This window comes from Orbicella faveolata, unplaced genomic scaffold, assembly GCF_042242905.1.
Source record: "Orbicella faveolata isolate gen_17 unplaced genomic scaffold, um_ofav_v1 contig_48, whole genome shotgun sequence".
Lineage (NCBI taxonomy): Eukaryota > Metazoa > Cnidaria > Anthozoa > Scleractinia > Merulinidae > Orbicella > Orbicella faveolata.
The window spans coordinates 15,740,054-15,766,020 of NW_028301578.1; the positions used below are offsets into that span (position 1 = coordinate 15,740,054).

The 25,967-nt window shown below is 37.6% G+C and overlaps 3 protein-coding genes and 1 long non-coding RNA gene across 4 annotated transcripts; 3 read left to right on the forward strand and 1 right to left on the reverse strand.

The window, feature by feature from the left end:
• Positions 1–1,850: 1,850 nt before the first annotated feature.
• On the forward strand, positions 1,851–6,764 carry LOC149096701 (uncharacterized). The gene is made up of 14 exons (XM_089281406.1): positions 1,851–2,257; positions 2,396–2,439; positions 2,679–2,724; positions 3,297–3,334; positions 3,620–3,668; positions 3,850–3,897; positions 4,204–4,235; positions 4,356–4,401; positions 4,910–4,957; positions 5,192–5,214; positions 5,398–5,431; positions 5,581–5,628; positions 6,329–6,360; positions 6,637–6,764. Exons 1-14 carry the CDS (start codon positions 2,210–2,212, stop codon positions 6,695–6,697), a joined length of 597 nt encoding a protein of 198 aa, XP_089137532.1. The 5' UTR covers positions 1,851–2,209; the 3' UTR covers positions 6,698–6,764.
• A 113-nt stretch (positions 6,765–6,877) lies between these two features.
• Positions 6,878–9,272, forward strand: LOC149096702 (uncharacterized). The gene is made up of 3 exons (XR_016204675.1): positions 6,878–7,052; positions 7,576–7,633; positions 9,092–9,272. It is a non-coding gene; the product is annotated as an uncharacterized LOC149096702 (long non-coding RNA).
• A 1,566-nt stretch (positions 9,273–10,838) lies between these two features.
• On the forward strand, positions 10,839–21,361 carry LOC110065608 (leucine-rich repeat and guanylate kinase domain-containing protein-like). Its single transcript, XM_089281682.1, has 19 exons — positions 10,839–11,195; positions 11,509–11,607; positions 11,910–11,991; positions 12,126–12,226; positions 12,861–12,942; positions 13,437–13,561; positions 13,686–13,739; positions 13,897–13,986; positions 15,345–15,425; positions 16,058–16,144; positions 16,452–16,558; positions 16,844–16,963; positions 17,362–17,458; positions 17,822–17,935; positions 18,032–18,100; positions 18,338–18,470; positions 19,011–19,288; positions 19,862–19,953; positions 20,683–21,361. Exons 1-19 carry the CDS (start codon positions 10,953–10,955, stop codon positions 21,068–21,070), a joined length of 2,442 nt encoding a protein of 813 aa, XP_089137808.1. The 5' UTR covers positions 10,839–10,952; the 3' UTR covers positions 21,071–21,361.
• A 300-nt stretch (positions 21,362–21,661) lies between these two features.
• Positions 21,662–25,889, reverse strand: LOC110065610 (galactosylceramide sulfotransferase-like). The gene is made up of 2 exons (XM_020772764.2): positions 24,552–25,889; positions 21,662–23,181 (listed from the first exon to the last, which is right to left on the reverse strand). The coding sequence occupies exons 1-2, from the start codon at positions 24,728–24,730 to the stop codon at positions 22,104–22,106; spliced, it is 1,257 nt and encodes a 418-aa protein (XP_020628423.1). The 5' UTR covers positions 24,731–25,889; the 3' UTR covers positions 21,662–22,103.
• Positions 25,890–25,967: the final 78 nt, after the last annotated feature.

Genomic DNA, 25,967 nt, shown 5'->3' on the forward strand with positions numbered 1-25,967 from the left:
TGGAAATGCTAGGAAATTGCCAAAGCCATAACGATATTTAACAGTTGTGATAACTTTGTTCTATTAAATTGTAATCATAGAATCAAACGTTTAAATGAACATTGCACTAAGAGTTTAGAGCACGCGCTGACAAGTTATCTGAGAGTTGAATGACGTTAATGTAAATTGTGTCGCAATGTTACTCACAACTTGCAAAGCACGTTTACCGAAGTCATCCATTAAAAAAAAAAAAGAAATCAATTCGGGAAACCGTGAACATAACAATGGAACACGAACATACAGGTAAGGTAATATAGATATAAATACACTTTTAATATAGCGCTTATCGTTGTTGTCCCAAACGTACTATACAGTGATAAAAAAGATTTTAATAGATTTTTCTCTTCGTCGTACGATGATCAGCTGTTGTTTATTTTGCGGGTTTATCGTTGAAAGTAAAATTAAGAAGAAAACATGGAAAATCTAAAGTTTTCTAAACTGCGAGTAAATTAAATACCAAAACTGAAGGTGAGGTTAGACTATCCGAGGAAAAGCGAGGAACTAAATCTGAAACGGAAACGAAGATTTGCGGAGAAAATAGAAAACAAATTATATTGATCTCTGCTTAGTGGGTGCATTTTGATTGGAACGGTGAAAAATGTTCAACATGACAATTTGGTAATTTTTGGCCTCTTTTCTAGATAGTTAATCATGACATGTTGCCTGAACCAAGGTTCGCAAATGACCGTTGATTGTGTCGTTGTGTTAAAACTAAATCGTTAATGCTCGCGCTATGATGGAGACCGTATGCAGCTTATACTTTAAAGCTCACAAGGCTCATGAGATAGATTAATCGTAAGTAATCAAACAAAAAATTTATTAGAAGTGATCAGTGGGTGTAAAGTCGTTATCCAAAACCTCTGGTAGGCGTTGTCGGAGAGGAGTCTATTGACGAACCATTTTCACTGCTAAAAGCAACCTATCAAGATTTGGTCTGATTTGAAATGTGTCTACGTCACTGGATCAGAGGCTGAAAGGATCATAAAAAAAACTTAGTGATTATCCCCTTTCCAGTAAGGAGTTCAGTTATGTCCCATATCCATGGTCACGCAGGCGATCAAATTAAAACAAAAACCGTGCAAAAATCAGTCAAATTCTGATGCTTTTCCATTTATTCTCTGTTTTAATGCCTCCATCGCAGTATCATTTTCTCCCAATGAAATTGTTTGAACAGTTTTAGATCTTCTTATGTCAAGTATAGATTCACTATATGCATTAATGGCTTGACGTTCCTTCCTTCGTTTCTTTGGAATCCATGAATCCAGATAAAAGTACGTCTCAAGAAGAGATCGGAAAGCTTTGTAACACTATGGAAGAAGAAAACAGAGTAAGCTTTTTGTTCAATATATTAAATAAGTTAAACCTGGTTGATTTTCAATTTGTTTGGAACTTGTTTACCTGATATGAAACGGCCCAAACAATGGCCACATTGACCGACGAAACTGAGCTCTTTTCTTGGAATTTTTTTATTTTAAATATTTTGAAAAGGCTTTAACCAAGGCTGTAGAATCCCAGAACAGGAAGCTTGTCAACATACAGGCCTACTTTGAGTAAGTAAAAAGGACTGAAGTGAACCAAGTGATTAACTTCAACGTCAACTACAGACCTATTTAATAACCAGTATATCTTGTATGTACGTACAATGCTTGGTAAAAATCTATTCGTTTATACAAAGTTTCTATATAAAATAACCTCAAATAATGGATATTAATAAACTCGTTAAAAGCGCAGCTAGTAGAGAAGTTCGGATATCGTTAATGAAACAAGTTTCTGTTCGAGTTTTTGATTGTGTTTGTTTGTTCTTTTCTTTTTATTTTGTTTTTGTTTTTGTTTTTGTTTTTGTTTGTTTTTGTTTGGTTTTTTTGTTTGTTTGTTTTTATCTATATATATATATGTATATATTTCGCGAATATGAATTCCATCTTGTAGCCCTGGCTAATGAATCCTTTTAAACGTACGTATACAATTTTATAATAAAGGAAGCAAAAGCTACCGCATCCTTAACTTCTACACTTTAACTAAATGTGAAAGTGTCTTCAGTGTTTAATGACTTACTTACTTAGTCCTCTTCACTCCGAACGGAGCATGGGACCTCCACTGCGGCTTTCCAGCGGACCCGGCCAATCTTTGATAACTGTTTTCAATTCCATTTAGGGAAACCAAAAGACAAATGGCCGATGCTCTAAAGAAAGATACCACGGAGAGAGACAGCGCTAAGGTGTGGAACTGAACTAATACTGAAACTCTTTGTAGTTAACACATAAGCTCAGATCAGTCAAGGTTCTGAGGTTATCTTGATTTGTATTAGCTCATCAATAACAACAGCTCGTTTTATTATCTTTTACCTGCATAACAGAATGAGCTAAAACAACTACAGGAAGAAAATCGCCGCTACAGGGAGTAAGTATATGTTCAATTTCAAATTAACTGAAGAAATTAAATTTGTATAGATATGGCACAAGTAATAAAGGATAAACAACCAACTGAGAAAATAACACAGTGGGGGCTAATGCAATGCCTCAGGGAAATGCCCTCCAACATATACAAAACAGATCGAGGAATGGAACTATCTGCACAGTTCAATAATTGCGTTCAATTCTAATTATTTATTAGTTTGTTGTCAAATACTTTATACACAGTGAACTTGAAGCATGCGAAAGGCGATTACGTGACAGAGGTCAAATGGTAAGTGCAAGTCGTGTTTCTCTGAAGTTTGAGCTCGGTAATTTCTTGGAGACAAAAATGTCGATCAACAGAAGCGTGTGTTTTTCTGACTCCTGGAAGGTGTTTATATTTTTAATTATTTTTGAATGTTTACATTCTGCTTAATTATAAAGCCCTGGCCAAAGGGACTCGCAAGTAGAAGCAAGTTGAAAACTTGGGTCTGCTTAGTTCTCCGTTTGGCTAGGCCTTGCGTGCGCTTGCTGCGTTGACTAGCGATGGCTTGTGCCCTCTTTGGTAAAGATCAAATTTACGCGCAAGTTTTTCCTCGTTTGGCCACCCAGCCCAAGTCAACGCAAGTTGAGTGACGTCCATTAACCTATTATTAGCCAATGAAATACAGGATATGTTTGCCTTGAAAGTGGTTTTTACGACTTGCATGTACTGGCGAGGAAACCTGCGAGTCCGCCACCCAACGCAAGTCTCTACGCAAGTTCAGCTTGCGGCTACTTGCGACTACTTGCGAGTCTGTTTGGCCAGGTCTTAAGTACTACAGACGATGGGTAAATATTGGCCACTTGTTCCTTTTTTTACAGGAGGTTATCAGCGATTCTGATGTGGAAGAAGTGGAAAGGTAATGGATATTGGGAAAATTGTATAATTTACCATTCAAAGATTCAGCATCAAACCAAAATCAGATAAATAATTCGTTCTCAACAAGTTGAATGGCATTGATTTATATGTTTCTTGCATAGTAATTTTAGGGTGAGTATTTTTCGTCAAGCAACTGGTATCGAATGTAGAAATGACATCAACTCGGAAAAAAACAAAATCCGAGTTCCAGATGGTATCGAGTGTCAAATTCTGGATTTAGCGCCAGCAACACTAACTGCTGGATATTTATTTTGCTTCACTGTAGAATAGTTCAGATGGCCACCAAAGAATTGGAAGGCTTAGAATTAAAGGAAGTAAGTGACGTTATTATTTCTAGAACTCACACTCGTTTCCATGTTATACGATGGTATGTTCGCTCTCCTAGTGGCTCGTATACACTCACATTAGATAACTATATCGTCGTACAGATAAAAAATATCCTTTTATTTATATATTTATTGTGTATTAATATTTTTTTATGATGTACTTTATTAGAAAGAAGAATTGAAAACAAACCTAGCAGCCATTACAACAGCCACAAAGGTTTGTTTAGGTCATTTTGGTATCTCCTCAACGTGATAGAGTTTTGTATATCAGTGATATCATTAAATGTATCCTGATAACGTGGCACAACATGGGACTCCCTAACGTAAGAAAGTAAGAAGGTATTCTTCGCTGTTCATCACTTGAGACTTTTATTAGGTCTACTTGTTAACTGAATTGTTGATTGAGCACTAAATCTCATCAATATTTTGATTTAAGTATTTTGCATTGAGTTTCCTCTTCAGACAATCTATCAGGCATTGTTTTATGAACAATAATATTTTGTTTTGAACCTTCAATTTGCAGATGATAGTTAAGATAAACGAAGAGTACAAAAGGTAAGTAAATTGCAACTGCATGGTTAAACTTTGAACAGCTATGCAACTAACAACATTCTCATTTCATTGTCATTTACACGGCTACTAATTCATAAATTAATTATCATTCATTGTCTTTAGTAAATTGCTGAACCAAAGGAAGGAATTGAATATGGCCGAACAGACAGTAAGTGAAAATATTGATTTCAAAGTCAACGTTTTGATGCTTCGGAAGCATAAATTTTTAAATTCATTAGTCACTTGTAACCGGCATTTTCAGTTTGTGCCAACGGCAATGTAATCAATGTAAATGTAAAAAAATGTAAATCTTATTTATAGTGGCCATGCACTTAGCTATACAAGCACTAAGCTTAGCTAGTTTACAGGCATGCCACTGAAACAAAGGAAACAAATATTTCAAATAAACGTAACATACTTAAAAATCCCAACTGGCAGGAGGCAGACCAGTTGGCCAAATGTCTATGTCTGTTTAGACATTTAATGTGTATTTTAGACTTTAATTTCTTATAGTACCCTCCTAAATTAAAACCGCCCCCAAGTGATTGGAGGCCTCCTCTTAAAGTATTAATTTATTATCATTATTATATTATTATTAATGTATGGTGAAATTTATTGACCAATTATACCAAAGCATCTCCTATTACTAAACTAACTGGTCTTTTTTACTACTGTAGAAAGCATCACAGGAGGCTAAAATCAGAGGGATTCAAAAGGAAATAGCGGTTTGTTACACCGACTTATTTATCTCTACATTAATTTTACCTCCATTGGCAGTGACTATCTACAATATCTGTCCTATTACTTAGAGTCAATTTTACATAGAAAAACCTTAATTTTACTCCCCAGACAGAAATGTTCCACACCCCAATAGTCTTAAACGCATACATATAAATCCATACACATACTGATGTTCCATTTATCTTGTTTTAATATGAATGTTGCTGCGTTTTTTGCAGATGATGAAAGTCGATGTCAAGAGGTGAATGTCAAACAAATAAACAAGCAATTTCTACCATGAAAAAGAGTTTTACGAATTGATCCAATAACTTAAACGAATTATGATATTCACATTAGACAATAATTGCTGAACTGTTAAAACTCTAAAGATGCCAGCCAAATTGTATCCAAAGAGTTTTCGTTTTTTTCTTTATTTTATTTTCAGACAAATTGCTGAACACAAGAAGAAAGACGCTGAGGTTCGTCAAAGGCTGTAGATTTTATATTTAATTCATTGATTAATAGTATTTTTAAGTGCTCCACGTTAAATAAAGTACCTTATCTTATTATCTTTAAGCGCTACGAATAGAAGGATTTTTATTGATGGCGTTTCTTATTTTCTTTTTAGATTTCCTGTTTGGAGGACACCATCAAAGGGATCGACAAACAAGTCCAGGTAATTCATTGACGATATTATATTACAGTCGAACCTGTATATAACGGCCACCCTTGGGACGTGAGGAACTGGCCGCTTAATACAGGATCACTAAAACTACTCACTGGGCGTTGTCTAATGTCAATTTTAATGCCGTATCTGCAAAAACACTTCATGCAAGGAAACAATGGGAAAATTTACACTCTTTCAAGCGATCAATACTTTAAACACGGTTCAGTGCCAACTTGTAACTTAACGGTATAATATACGTAACATTGTGTAAAAGTACTGTGGAATGAATTGTCCTCTATTCTTTTATGGTGTACAGTACTGTATTTCTAAGACTTACAGTTCAACACAAAATATCTCATTCCGCCATTTCATGGTTGTTACGTTCAATTTCATAGTTGTTACGTTCAGGGAGGCCGCTTAATACAGGTAAAAATAACAAAGAGAGGCAAACATAGGACCGCTTCAGGGTGGCCGCCGCCGCTTAATGGAAGCGGCCTCCAAATATAGGTAACAAATACAGCGTTTGTATGAGCGAAAAATCGGGACTTTGAAAACTGGCCGCTTAATTGTATAAGAGGGTGGCCGCTTAAAACAGGGCCGTTATATACAGGTTCGACTCAACTTGATACTTTTCTAATCTATCAAAAATAACTGTAGCCGTCCAGTAAAACCAAACATATTGGAGATAAGACCTAACTTGTTTCCTCAGGTCGTTCAAGCAAAACGAGATGAACATAAAAGGTAAATATAGTCTTTCTCACCAGCGCCTTGCCTTTTACACGTCACTCCACTCCACTCCACTCCAATGTACTGTACTGCACTCTCCTTCACTGTAATCCGTTCCGTTCTATACTATTCCCATATATATTTTGTTCGATTTATGTTTCTCTAAACAAAGTTTTTTTACCTTTACTTCGGTTTTTTCTGCAAAAGCGAAACAGACTGTGCCAAAAGTATGGCAAGAGACTTACACCTAAAAAATTATCATATATCACCTTTAATATGTTTGATTTTCAGGAAATTAATACAGATAGTGAAGGATTTTAAAGTTGCACGGTTGGAGGTAAAAAGCAATTAATTAGGTCAGTTCAGACTCTCTTGGTCAATATTGCATAACTTTCTTATGTTTTCTGAAATGTAAGAGCACAAGCGACTAATCAAATTTTAAAACTGACGGCAATGAATAACCAAGAAATGTCCTAAGCCAAAATAAAACATAGTAAGCTACTGATAATGAAAATGATAGATTACACAAACAAAAGAAGCGAATTAATTGAACGAGAATTTGAGACCGCATGAAATGACATTACTGAACCCAAGAAAACGGCAAGAATATTAATGTCATTTAAAATATTATGTCAATACATGCTATATCTTCTCATTTACGTTGTCTTATTCTTGCAGTATAAAATGGTAATGAAAGAGAGGCAAACGTAAGTAACTCAATTAATTCCAAACAATTAATCCATAAACGTAGTATTTCACTTAATACTGCCGTCAAAAATCTAGTCTAGGAAATGTGGTTTCTGCTTTGTTTAAGCTGATAACATCAAATTTATTAAATCTGAATGTTAAGTAGCATTTCCGGAAACCAAAATTGTCGACGGTACGCACAGTATGGCAACCGTCGTCGGGTTATGACGGTTGATGTCACGTGTTGTCATATTATTAGCTCAGAGATATGCAATGCCTAGCATGCAACGCGCGGTTAGTGCAGTCTGCCATTTGATGTCATTGTAGCAACATAGCAAAAAAATTAAGAGTTTCTTTCTATTCATGTAACTATTCCTTGTTTTCGTTAAGCTAAATTCATGTCACCGTGTCTACAGCTGTAGATTTTTTATTTCTTATTATACAATTCGCATACGTTATATTAACGATACCAGGCAGAAATAGACTTTTTGCTATTCTAATTATTCAAACCAAAACGTTCACCGTTCTTTTTCAATTCTCTAGTGAAATTGATTATGTCAAGAAGCAAATCGCAGATTTCCAGGCTGCCACAGATGCCCAAGTAAGTTCAAGCACAAATTTGCTTTGAGTTTGAAGTAAACGAGAAAAAAATATTTCACGCCGTTTTTACAGTTAATAGATATAGAATGTTCAGAAAAATGTTACACCCTTGTTTGGTACCCAGGTTCAATCCATTAGCTCGCCTCTCTACAACTTTATTACGTTGTAGGATACAGAACCTTCCTTTGCGAACATCGTCTACGAGAATTTCTGGCTCAAAGTTATCTTTGATCGTATTGGGCACACTTTTTGTGGAAAGGATACCAGAAGACCTAGGATTTATACAAAGCAGCTGTTTCTCGTTAATACTTTCGTACGCAACCTCAGTTTGAGTAATTAACCAATGCTCCACGCTGCTTAGTGGGGGACGGTTGTTGCGTGACAGTACCTGACCGCGAAATTAAAATCTTGGACGTCTTCGCTGGCTTTTAAGGTGATTCCCTAGTAAGAGAACTCGCAATAGATTTCCAATGAAACTTGGTATGCTGTTGTAACAGGTCAAGGAGATATTAAAAACGTAGTAAAAAGAGCGGGTCACCGCGCTTGTTTTCACGCCACGATGCTGACAAATACTGTTATTTAGCTGACTTTTGGTAATCTCATGCGCAAAAATAAGCTCGATTATTTTTCAATGGAGCGTGTTATATCACACAGAGTTTGACTTTCTTTGATTGTTTATTCATCTACGTCCCAGAAAAAATGTCTTCAAATACCCTGCATTTTTTTATCTTTTAAAGGAAACATAATTTGGACATGCGCTGTTGGGCCCGTTATGGATCTCCCTCTGTAGAATTTCAGATTTCATTTGCCAAAAAAGTAGCCATAGATTTCTCTTAATTTTTTTCTCAGTTATTGAGGATATTGTTCTCATTGAAATTATAAAATAAAAAGTGGGGGTCACCGTGCTCGTTTAATAATAATAATAATAATAAATAATAATAATAATAACATTTATAATGCGCCAATTCCATAAAATTTTCAAATCCGCATGACAAGATTAAAAACGGAATAAAAAGGCTAAAAAGCTAAAATTACTATTAAAGGTAAACTTACAATGATTTTAAAAAGTTTAAATTACAATTAAAAGTAAACTTACAATAAAAAAACAACTATGATAAAAATGCATGACGGAGAAGGTGAGTTTTTAGCTTGGCTTTGAGAGAAAAGAAGCGTTTATTTCGCTATCGAGTTAGTTTGAGGGAAATCTCTTACGTTTTGTACGCGCACGCGCTTAAGTGTGCGCGCTAATGACGCGAAAATCGTGCGCAGTAGGGATGCGCAGTGCAATACTAAGGAATCACCTTAAGCAACTGTTTTACACGTCTCTATATATAACAGAAAACGCATGGGACAGGCAGGGGATTGAACAGTACGTGTGAAGTAGTCTTGGTCGGTATTACCATTCTGTAGCTTTCTAACCAATAAAGCTTGATTTGTGTTCTTTCTTTGTTTTCTTCAGATTTTACCAAAAAAGGAGAAACCAGGACTGTTTAGAAGACGATTTGGCTGGTTATATAAGCGCCATTGAAGAAACAAAAGGAGCTGTTAATACTTTGAATCTTGGTCAACTAACAAGAGAATTTTCTGCCTGATATTACTATGTTATCAAATCAATAAAAATACCTTTCGTCCCACAAGAATAGTTCTCCAACCTATATACAACTGTACATGTCACCGTGGGAATTCTTGGAGAGCTTATGCCTCAAACATTTCCCGTGAAAACTTTTTACCATTACCCATTTTCCCAACAGAAAACGCTCTGCTCTATCCCTCATTCTTTTCGCCAGTTCATGCACAAGTCAGATCACTTTCACCGTTATTTCTGTAAAGTAAAGATAACTGAATATCCCTACATCAGCAACTTGGATGTGATGACAGTAATCACTAATTCATCACACCATATCCTGCTCCCAGAAAACAAGCAACTCTCCTAGAGAATTCCCGGATATCACGCCAATTCCTCCGAGCTTGTTTTTCCTGATTTACTCACTCTATTGCTGTTGACTTCGGGCCAAGAGTTGCGGTCTCTGGTACAGCGAGGACTGGGACGAATACTATGAGGAGGACAATGATGGCATCACTTGTGCAGATGCCCACGGCAAGTTAATGTTCATGTAGAAGAAGCGCTCAGTCTGTTCGGAACGTTTCGAAATTGTCTCAGTGTTTTGAAGATCTAGCATGTGGTAATAATAATAACGCTGTTCATTTGACACTCACGCAGTGTTAATTTCTAACCTTGACTGGAGCGAAGTGCTTTTCGTTGCAATTGTTAAATAAGAGAAAGCACTCGAATCTAAATAAATGATCTCAAGTCATAAATATCTGATTTACCGTGTGTCTTGAAATGTCTATAGAGATCTGTTTCATTTGTGTGAATACATTTTTGCCTATTTTTCTCGCAACTGTCAGTGAAGATAAGCGCCCAGACAATTTTTACGGGAGAAGACGATGTTTACGAGGTAAACAGAGTATTTCATAAAGTTATCCGCTGATGCTGTCTTGAATATTTACAGCAATTTAGAAATTAATCATCGCTCTACAACCGGTCCCCGAAACTCGTGTGACGTCAGTGCTTGACCAGTCCTGGATTCATATAATTCAGTGGTTATCAGCTCATGTACGTAGAACAAAGTGTACCAGGATAAAGTACTCGTGCCCCGTATCTATAATCAAGCAAAAATGGCGACAGTTTCTACAGATCATCATATTGGAGCAGCGGAATCATTTACAAAGCTTTCCTTTAACAAAACTGAAGGTCAGTCAATCTCATTGAAAACAATGTCAGGAAACAAATTTGTTGAAACTACTCTGCTCACTGGCAGTTTAACAAATTTACGTCAGTTTTTCATGCGTCTGTCCTGTTATTGATCATGAATTTTTTCACAACATTCTCAAAGTAGCTGTGGATCCACGCGGCGGTAACCGAGTGGGTCCGCAGACTACTTTGACAATGCTGTTACGAAAGTCATTGTCAATAGCATGACAGACGTCAATTTGTTTTTTACAATAACAAATTGCCAAATTGTCCGTTCTCACTCGTTGACGCATCGCACAAATTGCAAATTCATGCGTCTGTCCGCTTATTGACAATGAAAATTAGTCAATGAGCGCGCGAGAATTTCTGGATGTTTACTGTTCGCGCGAGACTGGCACGAGTTATCTATGTTTGGTTGGAAGACTAGGTTCTAGTACTGTTACTTAGAAACGAGACACATACAAAATGGCGGACAAACATGGAATTTTTAACCTGGATATGTACTCTTGAAATACTTCGTTGAATCAAGCTTGTCCTGTTGCATTTGACCGTTAAGAAAACACAAATGAGTGCAAAAGGTGGTAGCGTCACTGGGTCTGTCAGAAATGAAGAAAACAGTATGGACAATTCAACTGAACTCTCGAAGATTGAAATGACAGATACTGAACTCTCGAAGATTGAAATGACAGATACTACGGACAATGAAGCGCTGCTAAAAGAAAGTTTTAATATTGATGAATCAGAGACTAACGGAGAAGCCAATCCTCGTGAAAATCAGAGTTTAGAGGGAGAAGAAGTGGATGATCAGGTAAGGACTACTTGCACGGTGCTTGAGTTGACTTGACGACTGATGTACGGTGCTTTTTTTTGTGCTTGTAGCTACATTTTAAACCTGCATGTTGCTTAAGTTTATACATGCATGTATAAGACTTTCCTCAATGCCTCATCAAAAACAAGTCATTACTGTTGATGCTCGCGAGAAAAATACATTTTCGTTATATGAGATAAACGTACCAAACTTGTAAAATACATGTACATGTAGACAGCAACAGTGATAAAGTTAAATAGATGATTTCAAAAAATTGATTACACACCTGTTTGTATCTATTTTTTTTTTTCAGGAGGCAGAAGAGATTGAAGACATGATAGCTGATGGTTTATCACAGTTAGGACGGTCTGCTGATGGAACCCTTCAAGTTTATCTCAATCTCTTCTTAGCGGTATTAAGGTTTTGTTGTTGCCAGCAGTATTATTAGCAATTACAACTTGCAGGCATTTGCAGAATTTAAAATAGAGCTTGGGAGTGTGGGGTGATACATCAAATCTGGAAATCCTAAATCAGGTTGGATTGGTTTAATATCTGTTTTGTTAGTCGTGGTGGTAACTAATTAATATGCATGCATGCAACATTGTGAAGTGCGAGGGTTAAATTATTATGTTGATGTACCTGTAATCTTTACAGTGGAGCCCCACCTTCAGTCTGCATGTAAATTATTTATTGATTGTTTTTCTCTTTTCACAGGGTTGTGAACTGACAGATATCACATGCTTACAGGAGTACATCCACTTGCAAACTGTAATTATTTCACATAATTCACTCACAGGTGTGTGAAAACTTCCTTCAAGAACATGAAAGTTTTGTTCTACTTGTATTTTTTGTTTTGGTTCTTTTGTTTTATTTCATTTACTTATTTATAAATAGTTTGAGGTAAATTAACGGATCTCATTGCGCTAACAGATTTAAGTCCATTGGGCTGTATGCCTTATCTGGTGACACTTGATGTCTCACACAATGAACTCACCACTGTTTTAGACTTCAAGCCTCCTCTTGGTCTAAGGGTAGGAGAAATGCAAGAATGTTAACCAATTTTAACTATTTATAAAGTCCCTGGGCAGTTATTTCCTAATTTCTGTAATTGTATCTCAATGCATCATCCAAGCAAGTCTAGGATTATTGTTCACAGAAGACCGTGTGGCCAAGTGTTTACTGGGTGGTGGACTTGAGATCCAGAGGTTGGGGGTTCAAGTTCCACTCTGACCACTTAACTGGAGTTGTTTCTTGGTAGACCCTAGTTCAACTCCTTGGTCATGCTTGTAATATCAGGCCAACTGGTCTGCCTCCTTCCAGTTGGGATTTTTAAGCCTATTATGTTTAGTTGATATATTTGTTTCTGTCAGTTTAAAGTTTGAGTTTTCAGTTTCAGTTTTTTTATTATTGCACACTATTTACAGAAAAACAACTTAACATAAGATGGTTTTCAATGATATAGGAAAAATAAATACAGAAAGAAATTAACTAGAAGAAACAATATTTAATTCTGTACAGTGACCAAAGTGGCATGGCTGAGAACTAGATAGGTGTAGGTGTAGCTAAGCATTTTCACCACTATAAACAGCAACATTTTTTTCTCTTGTCAGTAGTGATGTTATAATAACCTTATGATCTACCAGTATGATTAACTTTTTTACACAGGAAGTGATTATGTCCTATAACAAAATAGAAATCCTTCCGGATCTTTCAGCTCATCAGTGCTTGACAAGCCTCACACTGGACTGTATCCTTGAAAAAGCTTTGGGAACAAGGAGGGTGGGGGGGGGGGGGGGGACGTGGTGGGGGGCTAGATGGCTTATTAGTGCGAGAAAACTAATGGCTCTGGTTTTTGTAACATTCACAACCATTGGACTATTTGTTAATGTGTAGTTCTTGTGGATGTGATGTTAGTCCATTGAGCCATTGAGGTTTAATCCCCTCACCCCCTTCACAACTGTTTTATTTTACTTTAAATAACATATTTACTTGAATTGTCTACAGCTAGAATAAGAAATCTTGCTTGAATGTTGGGACAAATGTCAAAAATGCTGGGCGTTTTGATGTCAGACATCCATCCATCAAGGGGGAGTACATCTAAAAAGTACAAACCGAGGTCCTTTATGAAGTGTCAGTATGGTAGTTAGCCACCTCTGCCTTGAAAAAAGGCTTTGCCTTAAACTGTTGTCGTTACAATATTAGTGTTTGTTGATTATTATCCTTAATTTTTCCAATTTACAGATAATAACATTTCAGAAATTCAGGGTTTAACTAGCTGTCACCGGCTATCTCACTTGAGCTTGATGAACAATAAGATCTCCAGGATAGCTAATCTGGAAAACTTGCCTCTAAAATCACTGAACCTGGTTTGTTAAATTATGTCTATCTCTTTTTTTCTTGCTCTTGCATGGCTCAAGACATACAGTGTGTCTAATTTTCAGTCCAGTTAGTTATTATTGTTATTTATTATTTTTAATCATATGGCTCTAGAGTAACAACGACATAAAGAAAATTGAAAATTTGGAAACGCTGAAATATCTAGAGGTAAATAAACATTTATTAAATAAGTGCTCAATTTTGAAATGTGCTTTTTTAATGTGAAAATAAAGTTAAAAAACTCTATAATTTGAATTGATTATTGATTATTGACATGTAAGTATATTAAGCATGCATCTTTAATGTCCTCTACCTCTTGTCTCAGTTACTCAATTTGTCCAGAAACAGTATTCGGAGCATGAAAGGTCTTCAGAACCATAACTTAATACAAGAGATTGATCTAGAAGAAAACCAGGTATGTAATGCTTACTCTGTACAATACATGAAATTATACATGTACAATAAATTATTTACATGTTTGCTGTTGTGTTAAACTGTTTGTTTATATTTTCAAGTGGTATATACAGTATCATCTACCACACCTCAACTTAAGGTGGCAGAACACAGTTTTTGCACACGCTTTTGCTGATGCAATTCAGCACGGGCACAAGGATTACAAAAAACAAACATGCCGTCAATGGAGCGATCATTTTATTTACTCAACACCCGCACTATCTTTTATTAAAAAGATATGTTAGAAAAGGTAACAATACAAAGAACCCAGCAATTCTCAGCTTTGTCTTTGTTACCGAAAGAACCCAGTTAAATGTAGCGCATGCGCAGTAGGCCAAAAAATTTGGATTGAATGAAAAATTGCACTCTTGGAAATATGCCTGTTTCTCGAGAACCACCCTTTAGAATTTCACGAAATTTGGCACGAAAATACTTTAGGAAATAAGTAACTGGAGTAATGAAAAAATTGAACTTTGACAAAGGAAATTCTAGATATTCCAGTGAACCTTCAACAAGGGATAATTAAAGATCTCTCTGTTAAATTATTAGCAAAATGGTGTTAACTTGTGAGAATCGTTACAAGCTTGTTGCATGCAAATTAATAAGAAAATCTAACGACAAGATTTTCTACACATAAACAAAACCGATTTTAAAGGCCTGTTTATATTTATTCATGTTACCATGGCAACGGCACATACGTCAGCTTAACTATCAAAAAAACAAAGTTTGTGTTGTTAACTTGCTTGTTGCCATTTTTGACAACCAAGGGATCAAGGGTTTTAGAGAAAAAGGTGAATGAAACACAGGTATCAAAAACTGTGTTCAGCCACCTTCGTGGAGCTTAGTCAGGGTATTTTGGCCAATTATAAAATATTACCTTTAAATTGAACTGAAAATAGAAAAGATAGATGAAAAGTAGAACAGATAGAAAAATGCCAAAGAGATAATAATAAACCAATGATAGAGGAACGAGGCTAGAGAACATTAACACAGATTACAAACAACAAACTTGAAAACTTTAGGCCAAATTTTTTAAATGTACAGACCGTGATATAGCTCCTTTAACAGCACATTTTAAATCCCTGCGCTGACCTTAAGCTCAAAATGACCTACAATTCATATTATTAATGCTAAAATAAACCTATTTCAGCTCAAAACCCACCAAAATTATGTTCGATTTGGCTCCCAAGCTAAGGATTATTTAACTATTGTAATTTTCCAACCATTTTGATGAATCTCCAAGCTTCTCCAAGTAGCACAGACGCATAAACCAGACAGTTGAAAAAGCTCCCTTTACGTTGTTGTTGTTTTTTTCCTCAGATAATTGATATTGCGGAAGTAAGATACATCCGAGAACTGGGTTTGTTACGGAACCTTAACTTGCTTGGAAATCCAATCCAGGTATTTTTAAAATTACAGTGTAGCTCCTTCAATAAAGACTACTAAATATTTTGTTTTATAGTTTGCATGTATGAAGAAACCCTCTTCAAGGCTTTATAACAATTTTTTTTTTCTTTTTCTACCTCTCTTTTGTTTTATCGTGTGTATGGGTAGTGACTTACTGTAGCCTCCAGTTTAGTAACGAGCCACATGTAAAGCAGTCTCATATTATGAAGTATGTATGAAGTAATTCATATTTGCACTGCGGTTGTAGATGAAAGTGAAGAATGATCATCGCAGTAAATTTTCCAATTTAAGCAATTGGAAAAAATCAGGGCTTCAACGGGATTCGAACTCGTGACCTCCGCGAATACCGGTGCGATGCTCTACCAACTGAGCTATGAAGCCAGACATTGGGAGCGAGGTCAATTAATTGAGTTCATATCTTCCCGTGAGGAGTGAAATGATGTGAAGTATATATGAAATAATTCATAATTGCACTCCGGTATTCGCGGAGGTCAGGGATTCGAATCCCGTTGAAGCACTGATTTTTTCAGGCTTCTTCTTTCCAATTGCTTAAATTGGAAAATTTACTGCGATGATCATTCTTCACTTTCATTCTCATATTATGTTTTATTCCTTATTTTTTCCAGGGCATGCCAGATTACAGACTTTCCTTGTTGTTCAGAATACAAAGCCTGACGGAACTAGATCGCTCTAAAGTATCGGTTGAGGAAAAGGTAAAAGACACACTCGAGAAGAAGTCCATTGTCTTCATTACTCAGTTAACCAGGAACATTTGACATGATTTGCGTTCAGCCAAAATTTGGATACTTGCAGTTACTGTCATGGGATCGCATGGGAGATCTTGTGGATGGCAAATTTGCTTCGGCCTTCTTGCTGTACATTTAAGCCCCGGCACATTTTGTATGTTTAAGCTTAGCAACCAAGAAGTTTCACGAACTCTAAAAGAAACGAGTAAAACTGTATGTTACAAGGTGTTATTCCCTTAGTGCGATAATTCAAATCTTTAATTGAACTTGACAGGTTTCGGCTGTCAACATGTTTAATCCCCCTGCAGAGGTCATCGCAGCACGTGATCACATGTTTCACGTGACAAAGTCGCTTCTCCAGCCGACGAGAATTCACGATAGGTAAGGACTACGGAGAATTTGTCTTGCGTCAAAAGTTGAAAGCTAAATGAAACCTGCTGGCTAGTTATGATGATAACAGCGGGGAAAGTGGAGGGAGTTTATTATCTTTTTACTTTTCGTTCTGCGCGTAATTTCCCCCCAAAAGTCAACTTCCTTGCGTGCTGAACTGGAGTGGCTTGAGAACTATAAATCAAACTTATTAACCCAAAATATTTAAAGCAGGAAAACGACTCAAGATGATTATTATTAAGAGTTACTTTAGACCTCGTTCACACGTTCTTTCAGCACCCTTCCAAGTGTGGACACACCATATCCCATGTTAATCTTGTGTGGACCGCCTGGATCAGGCAAGCGATATCTGGCGCGGAGACTGTGCCAGGAGTTTCCAGACTTTTTCGGATTTGGGTAAGTTTTGAAAAGGTTAGGATAATAGGACTTCTGTCCAGTAAGTACAATCCTTTGACTTGCTGTATCTCGCATTTCTAAAGGCGGAGAAATACGAGATAACATGAGTAAATTTGTTGCTTGACAAGTTGTGAGTTTGATGAAAAACGTGCAACAAAGCCAAAATGTTTTGCTCAAAGTAGACCCGCGCTCTAATTTCCGCAACAACTTTCTTCAACCGCACCAAATGGTTTTGTTGATCACGCAAGGTGAAAAACGGGAAACATCGACCCAAAACTTGCAACAAAACAATGTTGCGCGACAAGGTGAGGGTTTTTGTATCTCCTACAGTATTTTGCCGCCTTGAGGTAGTTTCTGAACAGAAAGAATGATTAACGTTTTGTCCTAATTTTTCTCAGTATTTCTCACACTACAAGAACGCCCCGCAAGGAGGAAGAAAACCTTGAAGATTACTGTTTTGTGACTCAGGAGGAATTTGAACAAGGAGTTGTGATGGTAAAACTCTTTAACATTTGGTTTCAACTAACTGTAGAACGCAAACTTTCCAAAATACGTTTAAGCCCCGCACCTACTCGCAAAATCCTTTTAGAATAATTTACATATATGTGTATACGTGAACATCCATGAGAAAATTTGGCGTCGCTAAGCTTGTCGAAACGTCAGTCACCAACAACAGTTCTTTTCAGAATTACCCTCACTGGAACGACCACACTAGACGAATTACTGAATTACCTGGGCTCAAGACATTTACTGTGTTAAATAATTCATCCCATTTTAAGGCAATGGCTGTATTTTAGGTGAAGTCGCGTCCTGGAGCCCGATGTTACAAACCTAAACTTATATGTTTCTATTTCACAGGGTAAATTCTTGCAGACGTGCCAGCTGGCGGGGAACTGGTATGGTGTCACAAGAGAAGCCGTGGAAAATGTGGCCCGTGAGGGGCTTGCCGCGGTGTTCCATATGGACTTAGAGGTTGGTGAATAATGTGTACTTTTAACTTTACTCTCGTATGTATAGTGATATTACTTGAAATGGCAACCGTTAAGATTTCTTTTCGGTTTTTTTCAGGGAGTGTTGAGTTTCAAGAACACTTATTTTGAACCCAGATATGTTTTGGTGGTACCTGTGTCAAGAGAGGTAAGATAACATACAGGTATGTATTGTTAACCATATTGAATCAGTCCAGATACTGATCACACAAGCCAACCTGGGTGTAGATGGAGGTGAATATCGATATCAAAAGAGTAACCGCAGAAATAGAATCCACTGATTTGAGACTTTACAGTGGTCTAAGGTTATTAGTATTCAATATTTTACTTCTTTTTATTTATTTATTTATTTATTTATTTATTTATTTATTTTTTGCTTTGTTAGATACATGAAGCTCGTCTTAGGGAGCGTGGTGATTATGCAGAGCCTCTGTTACTTCAGTCATTAGATCGAGCTGAGTTGTGTCTGAAACATAACAGACAAAACCCAGGGTTCTTTGATATGGCTATTAACAGCGGTAAGATATCAGAACTCACACAACGCTCAGTAAATAAACATTCAATACAGCTACGTCGTAGATACAGCACCTGATACCAGCAGAAAAAGAGAGGAGTAGATGTCCCCCCCCCCCCCCCCCGTCCTTGTTTCAGTTGTATCATTTTCGGCCCTTATCTCTTCCCAGATTATAGGCCATCATTCCTGTTACATAACACAGGACTAATTTGTCGTGAAATTCTCTTTTATTTGCCCTTAAAATGTTCTGTTTAAAATTCAGTTGAATGCTTTACCCAAATAAGCGTTCGAGTGGGTACAGGGATTGAGATTAAAAGTCGTTAAAACATCTTACAAGTAGTTCTGTCTATCAGACTTTTAACGCTTATATCGCAGCTGGGATTTATATCTTCCTTTTACTGAATGCTTCAAATAAAACTAAGTTTATGAGAGTAAAAAAAGTGCTATGAACGTTGCAGGAAAAATAGCAAGGACGTCAAAATTAGTTTGATGAAGAAAGATTTCTCATACGTGAATCTCTTTACAATTTCTTTCATGACAACAGAAGATCTTGGTGACGCTTACAAGCGCCTTAAACGCCTAATCATGGAGTACCTTGGTATGTCACCCCCATCTACAGTACACTCTGAACTGTTTAGTGATAGTATGACGTCAGTTGATACCAGCCAATCAGAGGATACCCTTCAGCAGGGCGCGAAATCAGGTACCAGTCAAACAACAAGTGCGACTGTCAACATGGCTGCGAGGACCTGGTCACGACGGTCTAATTCATCGACTATCCCTCCCAAGGGAGTTAAATTGGCACAGCAAAAGACGCCAGTGGTAAGTATGGTGGAACCGGAAGTAGAGTAAGATTCTCACTCGAGCAGTCAACAACACACACTCGCAGTAAACAAAAAATCGGCAAACATTTAATGGCGAAATTGAGAAGATTTGATGCAAGTGTGTTATATTTCCGTAGATGAACTTTCGGGCTTAGCCCTTCTTCTTGTCAGTTTACCAGTTCCTATTTACACACCCGGGACGGGTTGTTCAAAGCCCGATTAAGCTAACCCAGGTTTAAGGAGAATTTTACTTGAGTTTTGCAACTTTTCGGTGCGGCTTTCTTTTTATATTGTTTGCCCTTCAGTTTTGAGTTTGAATAATCTCAAACTACACAAAAAATAAGCAGTGAAAAAAAATTTATCCCAGAAAAATTAACACTTCGGTAAACTTTTAATCCTGGTTTAGCGCTAAGGGGCTTTCGAACAACCTGGCCCTGGGAGGAAAGAGGCACGTGAGAGTCACGTGTTTTGACCAAGAACCAGGACCCGAACTCAGGCCACTTACTCCAGAGTATGCTTTTAATGCACTAACAAGTGGTATTAATCGTATCTCGTATTTCATTTTTGGCAGGAAATTCTATCACTAGAACGGCGACAGACAAAAGCTAAAGCAGCAGTGGCTGGAATTCATCAGGTTTCACTGGAGCAGTTTATCAACTCAAGGTAGCCAAGTCAGTAAAATTGTAGACATGCATGTTTTTACTGCTCAGAGACTGGGGCTTGCAAAAGACAGACTCCCTCCCTACTGATTCCCGTTCCATTCCCTCTACTTGTCAAGAAAGCTTTTGATTTGCTCCTCCGGAGCTGCGGAATGTAGGATGGTAAGATTTACGATACGAAAGACCTCTCATTCAAGTTCCCTTTACATTTCATATATTTTTGTCATCATTCGCTTCCACAGATATTAACGTGATTCATTCCTATAGCCTGCCTACTTGAGCGCGGTATCACAACACCGGCGATGAAAAGTTTAGCAAAAAGTTCAAACAAATCTCCAGTTCATAGGGGTTATTGACCAAGCGTGAGGTGAAGATGGCTGGATATTGGCCAAGTTTTTTTTTTTTTTCGTGTTTATGGACCGAGACAGAGCCGAGGTCCATAAACTCGCAAAAAACTTGGGGGACGAAGCCAATATCAAGCCATCTTGACCACACGCTTGATCAATAAAGGATTTATTATATGGCTTTTGGGGAAATTTTATTGCGGGACACAGCGGGTAATCCCGAGCGGGCAAGATAGCTCAATCTTGCCCGCTCGGGTAACCAATGACAGCGCAGGATTTGATTCATCTAATTTCCGCTCATAGAGCTAGCCATATAATAATAAGACTTATTATACTCAGTATTTATTAATCACTTGATATTCTCTTACCATTATTTATTTTTATCCTAGGCAAACGGTCTCCGCTAGTTTCCAGCCTTCCTCAGCCCAACACTCCCCGGACATCAAGCGTTCATTCTCAGTCCCTCTCAATTTTAACGCTTCACTGGCTTCCATGGTCGCCAACGCTAGTAGCCATTTCGAGGCCAGAGAGGCAGGCCTGGAATCGAACATTTCTGAGTCCGAAGAAGAAGAAGAAACAACTTCGTCTATCGTGTCATCTGCGCGTGCGTATTCGAACGATGATGCTCAGTTTCCAAGAGACTCGGACGAAGAAGAAGAGGAGGACTCGAGAAATTTGCTTGATTTTATCCCAGCAGAGACGTTCGATTCGCAAGAAACAGGGTCAGTGCCGTTTTCAGGAGTTTTCGGCCAAGTTGAAATTGCCAATTCTATTTGAAATGTGATATCATTTATGCTCGCCGTTACCTCGTACACGATTCAACATCTGGATAAAGCTTTTGGCACTGTTACAAGAATATCTCTTGTTTTTCGTGTCTGTAGGACTCTGTTTATCCTGTAAGTGGGTCTATTTTATATTCATGTAAATGGTTATTACAGAAAGCGTAACAATTGATGCAACTTTTTCTTTTATTGTTTAGCCATGTTCTTAAAATCCACATGTCATTGATTAATAGGATCAATAGTGGTAGTTTGTTTGGGTGTTGTAAATAAAAGAAACGTCACACAATTGAGTCAGTTTTTCACTTGAAAATCGTCCCGGTTGTAGTTCTTTTCTCGTGAATCATAACTGTGAATAACAAGCAGTAGAATCTCGTCAAGAGGCTGTAGTAAAGTAATTTGAATTTGAAAGATTGACGGATTTTTAGTATACTTCAGTTGTGAGAATATTTTTGCGACACCGTTAGGGGAATTTTCTGAACTACTGCTCAGCCATTTCGATGGGACGGTTTTCATGACTCTTGTATGAACACTGAACATCGGCTTTTGACTCAGTTTAGCCGAATGTAAAAATGATTGTGAAGGCAAGTAACAGAACAGTGATTATCATTTATTACTCTAACACGTTCAAGGAGTCGCGAAGCAACACGCTCGCTTTGATTTTCACGTTCACGTTTCTTTCACGTTCACAGCTCTTTATTTCACCTTCAAGAAGCAACGATGAGCAATCGATTAAAACAAGTGCTAGCCTGTTCCCGGCGGTCCAGTTAGTTGGGGCGCACTGCGAAAAAACTGTGGAGCGAAATAAAGAGAGAGACGCTTGATGAGAGGACGGAAACGCCCTCCCGCGCCGCCCTTTTTCTCATGATTTTTACGTGTGCCATTTTTTGCGCTGCGCCCTATTTAACTGAACGCAGCCTGCTAGAGGCTAAACGAGCGCACACGTACCGTTTACCGTCTGGCAGCAGAAGCTAATAACTCCTTCTTGTTCGCTTGACCTATTGTTGAAGAATTATTACTTATTTCATATATCATACAAATGGTACCCATGTCCGAAGATAATTCCATAACGTTCTTGGAGTGTTTGTAACAGGTACCGATGACAGCTTTTTTTGTTTATATCTCAAATATCCAAGATATCTGACTTCATTCCAAGTCATCTTACTGCACATTGTCTTCAGTGGCTGGGTTAGATTATCATTTATTCTAAATCCCTTAATATCGACATCCTGGTATCCTTCATCGCTTCTTGATGAAGAGTTTAAGCAAATCTCTCGTAAGACTGCGTTTCTTGTCCTCAAATCTGTTATATCACGAGAGAAATCTTTCGTTTGTTCTGTTAGTTTCTGCAAGAACGCGTCTCTGAAATAATCATACAAAGCTTTATCAGCACTACTCCATTGCTGAATCTGGGTGACCAGATCAGATGTAATATTTCTTTTTTGTGCTTTGCGTCTTTGATTGTGATGAAAGTAAACAATATCGTCTATTTCCCAGCAGAGGAGATTCTTTAGCATGATTAGGGACTCGTCAAAATACTCCATTATCATAACGAAATGAAACTCTTGATCAAGTCTTTTGATATTTCGCTGAACTTCTTCCATGTTGTCGAAGTCTTTAGATTCCAAACCTAAATCGAAGAACATTCCATTTCGAATAAGCTTCAATCGATCGCTGTTTATCCGTAAGTCTTGAGTAAGTAGATAGTTTACTAAAACATCTTTGGGATTTTCGAAGAATGCCTTTAAGGGGTCTGTTTCATTGGAAATGCCCAGTATTTCACCAAAAGTCATATACGAGAAAGTGGATTCAAAATGGGAGACTGGGTCGCGCAGAATCGTCACGTAGATGGTGTCGTTAGGCATGACTCGGTCCAGGACTTCGCGGTTGTAGCGCGCGTGACTGCAAAGCATGTTGGGTTTTGTGTTGTTGTAATGAATCATGTGTTCCTCTTGAAAAAACCATGGCCATCCTAAACGATTTTGTTTTTCTGTGGGTACGACAAAAACTAGTCCGTTCCTTTCGCCAAACCGGTTCAATATGTTTGTAACAGTACTGCTACCTGTCTTGTGCGTTTTAAGGAAAACTACATTCTTTTTTGGCAGACACCTAAAAAAAAGTGAATGTAATCAGCTAGATCCTGAATAATAAGTGAGTAATAAAAATGGCGTAAGTGATACTTTGAGTACATTGGCCGAGTCCCAGTCAAAGGTGATGTATACCATGATCCAAGCAATCTTAGATCATTGATCCGGAGCGGATCAAGTGGTGACTGAAATCATTTTGAATATTTTTGAATACTAAATTGTATATCACGTTGCCGAGGAATTTAAATGCCACCTTTTTGTCCATAGGGGTTTGCAGACTCTGGCGGCCATGTTGGATGACAGGAACAATTAAGCTAAAAGCTAATTAAAATTGTTTTGTAAATGGTCATCCAAAATGGTCAGTTTTAAACGATCCAAAGTCGGATCTGAGGCACAATAATTGTCTCCACCTACAATTACATTGCTATCACTGTCTCAATCAGATGCAAGCCAAGTTAGGTAATCGCCAACTGCTAATAAAATCAAAGAACATCTGCATCTTTATGCGGACCATAAAGTTTATCCGAAAGTAATTTGTGTCCTTTCAGTTTGATTTTTGCGCTAGCATTATCTACTCTTCCTTCTGAATAACAATGTTCAAACCATTCCGAATTAATACAGCGACACACCTCGCATCTGTTGTGCTCCCATAAAAATAGATAATGGCAGGACCTCATTCTTCTTTTTTTTCTATTGACTCACATTTCTTTGTTGTATTTGTTTCCTCTAGAAAAATTGGATCTGCTTTTTGTTCAAGACACGCGCAAAAATAGCTCAGTCTACGATTTCGGTCTGATTGCCAAGTCCTCTAACATTATGAGATAGCAGTTTCAGACTGTCAGTTTTACTTTTAGAATTAGTCATCTAAAATATTGTAGATTAATGAACTCTCCCATGGAGACAAAATCTTCCACGTTGTTTCTTAATTAGGAACGATTTTCCACGCCAAGAGTCGATTGTATTGCTGGTCATTTCGTTTTTAAGCGCGGTAGACCTTGCTTCAGTTAATAGTCATAAATGAGTCTACCTCGAGTAAAGCTTACACATTTGCAATTAATTTCTAGAAATAGAAGAAATTACGGAGATCTCGGAAAAGCAATCTTATCCTCGTGGAGTCGTGCGAACAGCCCGCTGTTGCAACTCTTGCCGTCCATTTTGTAATATTTCCTTGCCTAATTCAGTAGTGTTACGATACTTTTACCGTTTTAAGTTCGTCTTTTGACACCAAAACAAAGTGCCAAAGCATTGAAGCAATAATTATTTCATTTTACTTCACTATAATAAACAATACAGAACCTGTCAGTCTTCTTTTGAATCAAGTAGCGCTTCGACAAAGCCAAATCATAGTTGAGACTATGCCCTGCTTTCTAAGATTAAGATGTTAGTACTTACCCTTTTGATTCACTTGCTCTCGGTGCATTTTCCACCAATTTTCGTCCAGCAGGAGCCGTTTGCTTCTCATCCGCTTTTCCCCAAAACTGAAACGAATAAAGCTTAACGACCGCAGCGATCAGAAGGCAGTTGATAAAGAGAAAGACAAATGTAGTCTTAGATAACCGTTTGCGTATCATGTCTTCTGCACCGCTCTGAAATGCTACTTTAAATCACAAGCGGGTCAAAAATTGTCATCAACGTTTCACCGATTACAAAATACCTGAGGCAATGAACCGGTGAAAAGCTTAGATAAAAGACGAATTATTCTTGCTGGCCAAAACATTGTAAAATAAAAACAGTGATGATTCCAAGGGAGACTGAATAGCTTATCAAACCCTTAGTATTTATCATTCATTGTTCGTATTTCCTAATCGCGGGATAACATTCGATGTCCCAGTTCAAGTTTAACCAATGCTTTCTCCATTTCCGGATTTAATACAGCGTCCGACAAGGCAATCTTTATCGACACATTTAAAAACTTATTCAATGCTGCCAATACGCATGCGTTGTTAAAGAAGAGAGCATTTGAAACAGTTCGAGTTTGTTTAGCCAGCTTATCACCTGTCACACCTGCTGACTCCACCAATCACATAACACCTTGCTAGTTGCGCTGATACCATTCAAATTGATTGGAATGTTGCAAAGATGACTTGTTGAAAAGTTTCCTCATTGCTTCATTCGAGAACGATAGTGTTTAGAAAACAGGGTAAATAACCTGAAGCTAGACAAAAAAAGCCATGTAAACTGTGCTTTTATAGGTGTTTTTGTGAGCGCTTCACTTGTCAACGTGTGCCAGCTAAAATTAGACATGAAGTGTGAAACAAAATATTAACACGGGATCACCTTGTCCATAATGCTATTGCTTTTTTTCTAAACATATCGACTGTTCAGTTACCGAAGTGGCGTAACCCGCGAATAGCGCACGGGCTCAGAGGCGCGTACATTATCCATGAACGAGTTGAGTTACGCGTACGATTAGCCTTTATACGAGTTACAGTTTTTGGAGATGTCGCCTTTTGGAGAGTTTTTGTGTGTGTTTACCGCGTTACCGTGGAGGTGCTTGTTAATGTTTTGATGAAGAATGCTCCGTATCCGCTTAGGAACACAATGTCGACGAGAAAGCCTAGGAAAACAAAGCGAAAGCTAGTCTTTTTTTTTTTTCTAAGAAATGAGTCTGGTAACTTGCAATCCCTAAAGTTTCGAAACGCCTACCGATAACAGTTCGACATTTAACACGCGACCCGACGCAAAACCGTTTGAATTATAAGGGCATGAGTAGTTGCTTTGCTGTTGTTGTTTGATTTTTTTATTGTATTTTTTTTTTCATTATCATTCTGCTTGGAATTTAAAGAAACAGTAATAAACGACAGAGGC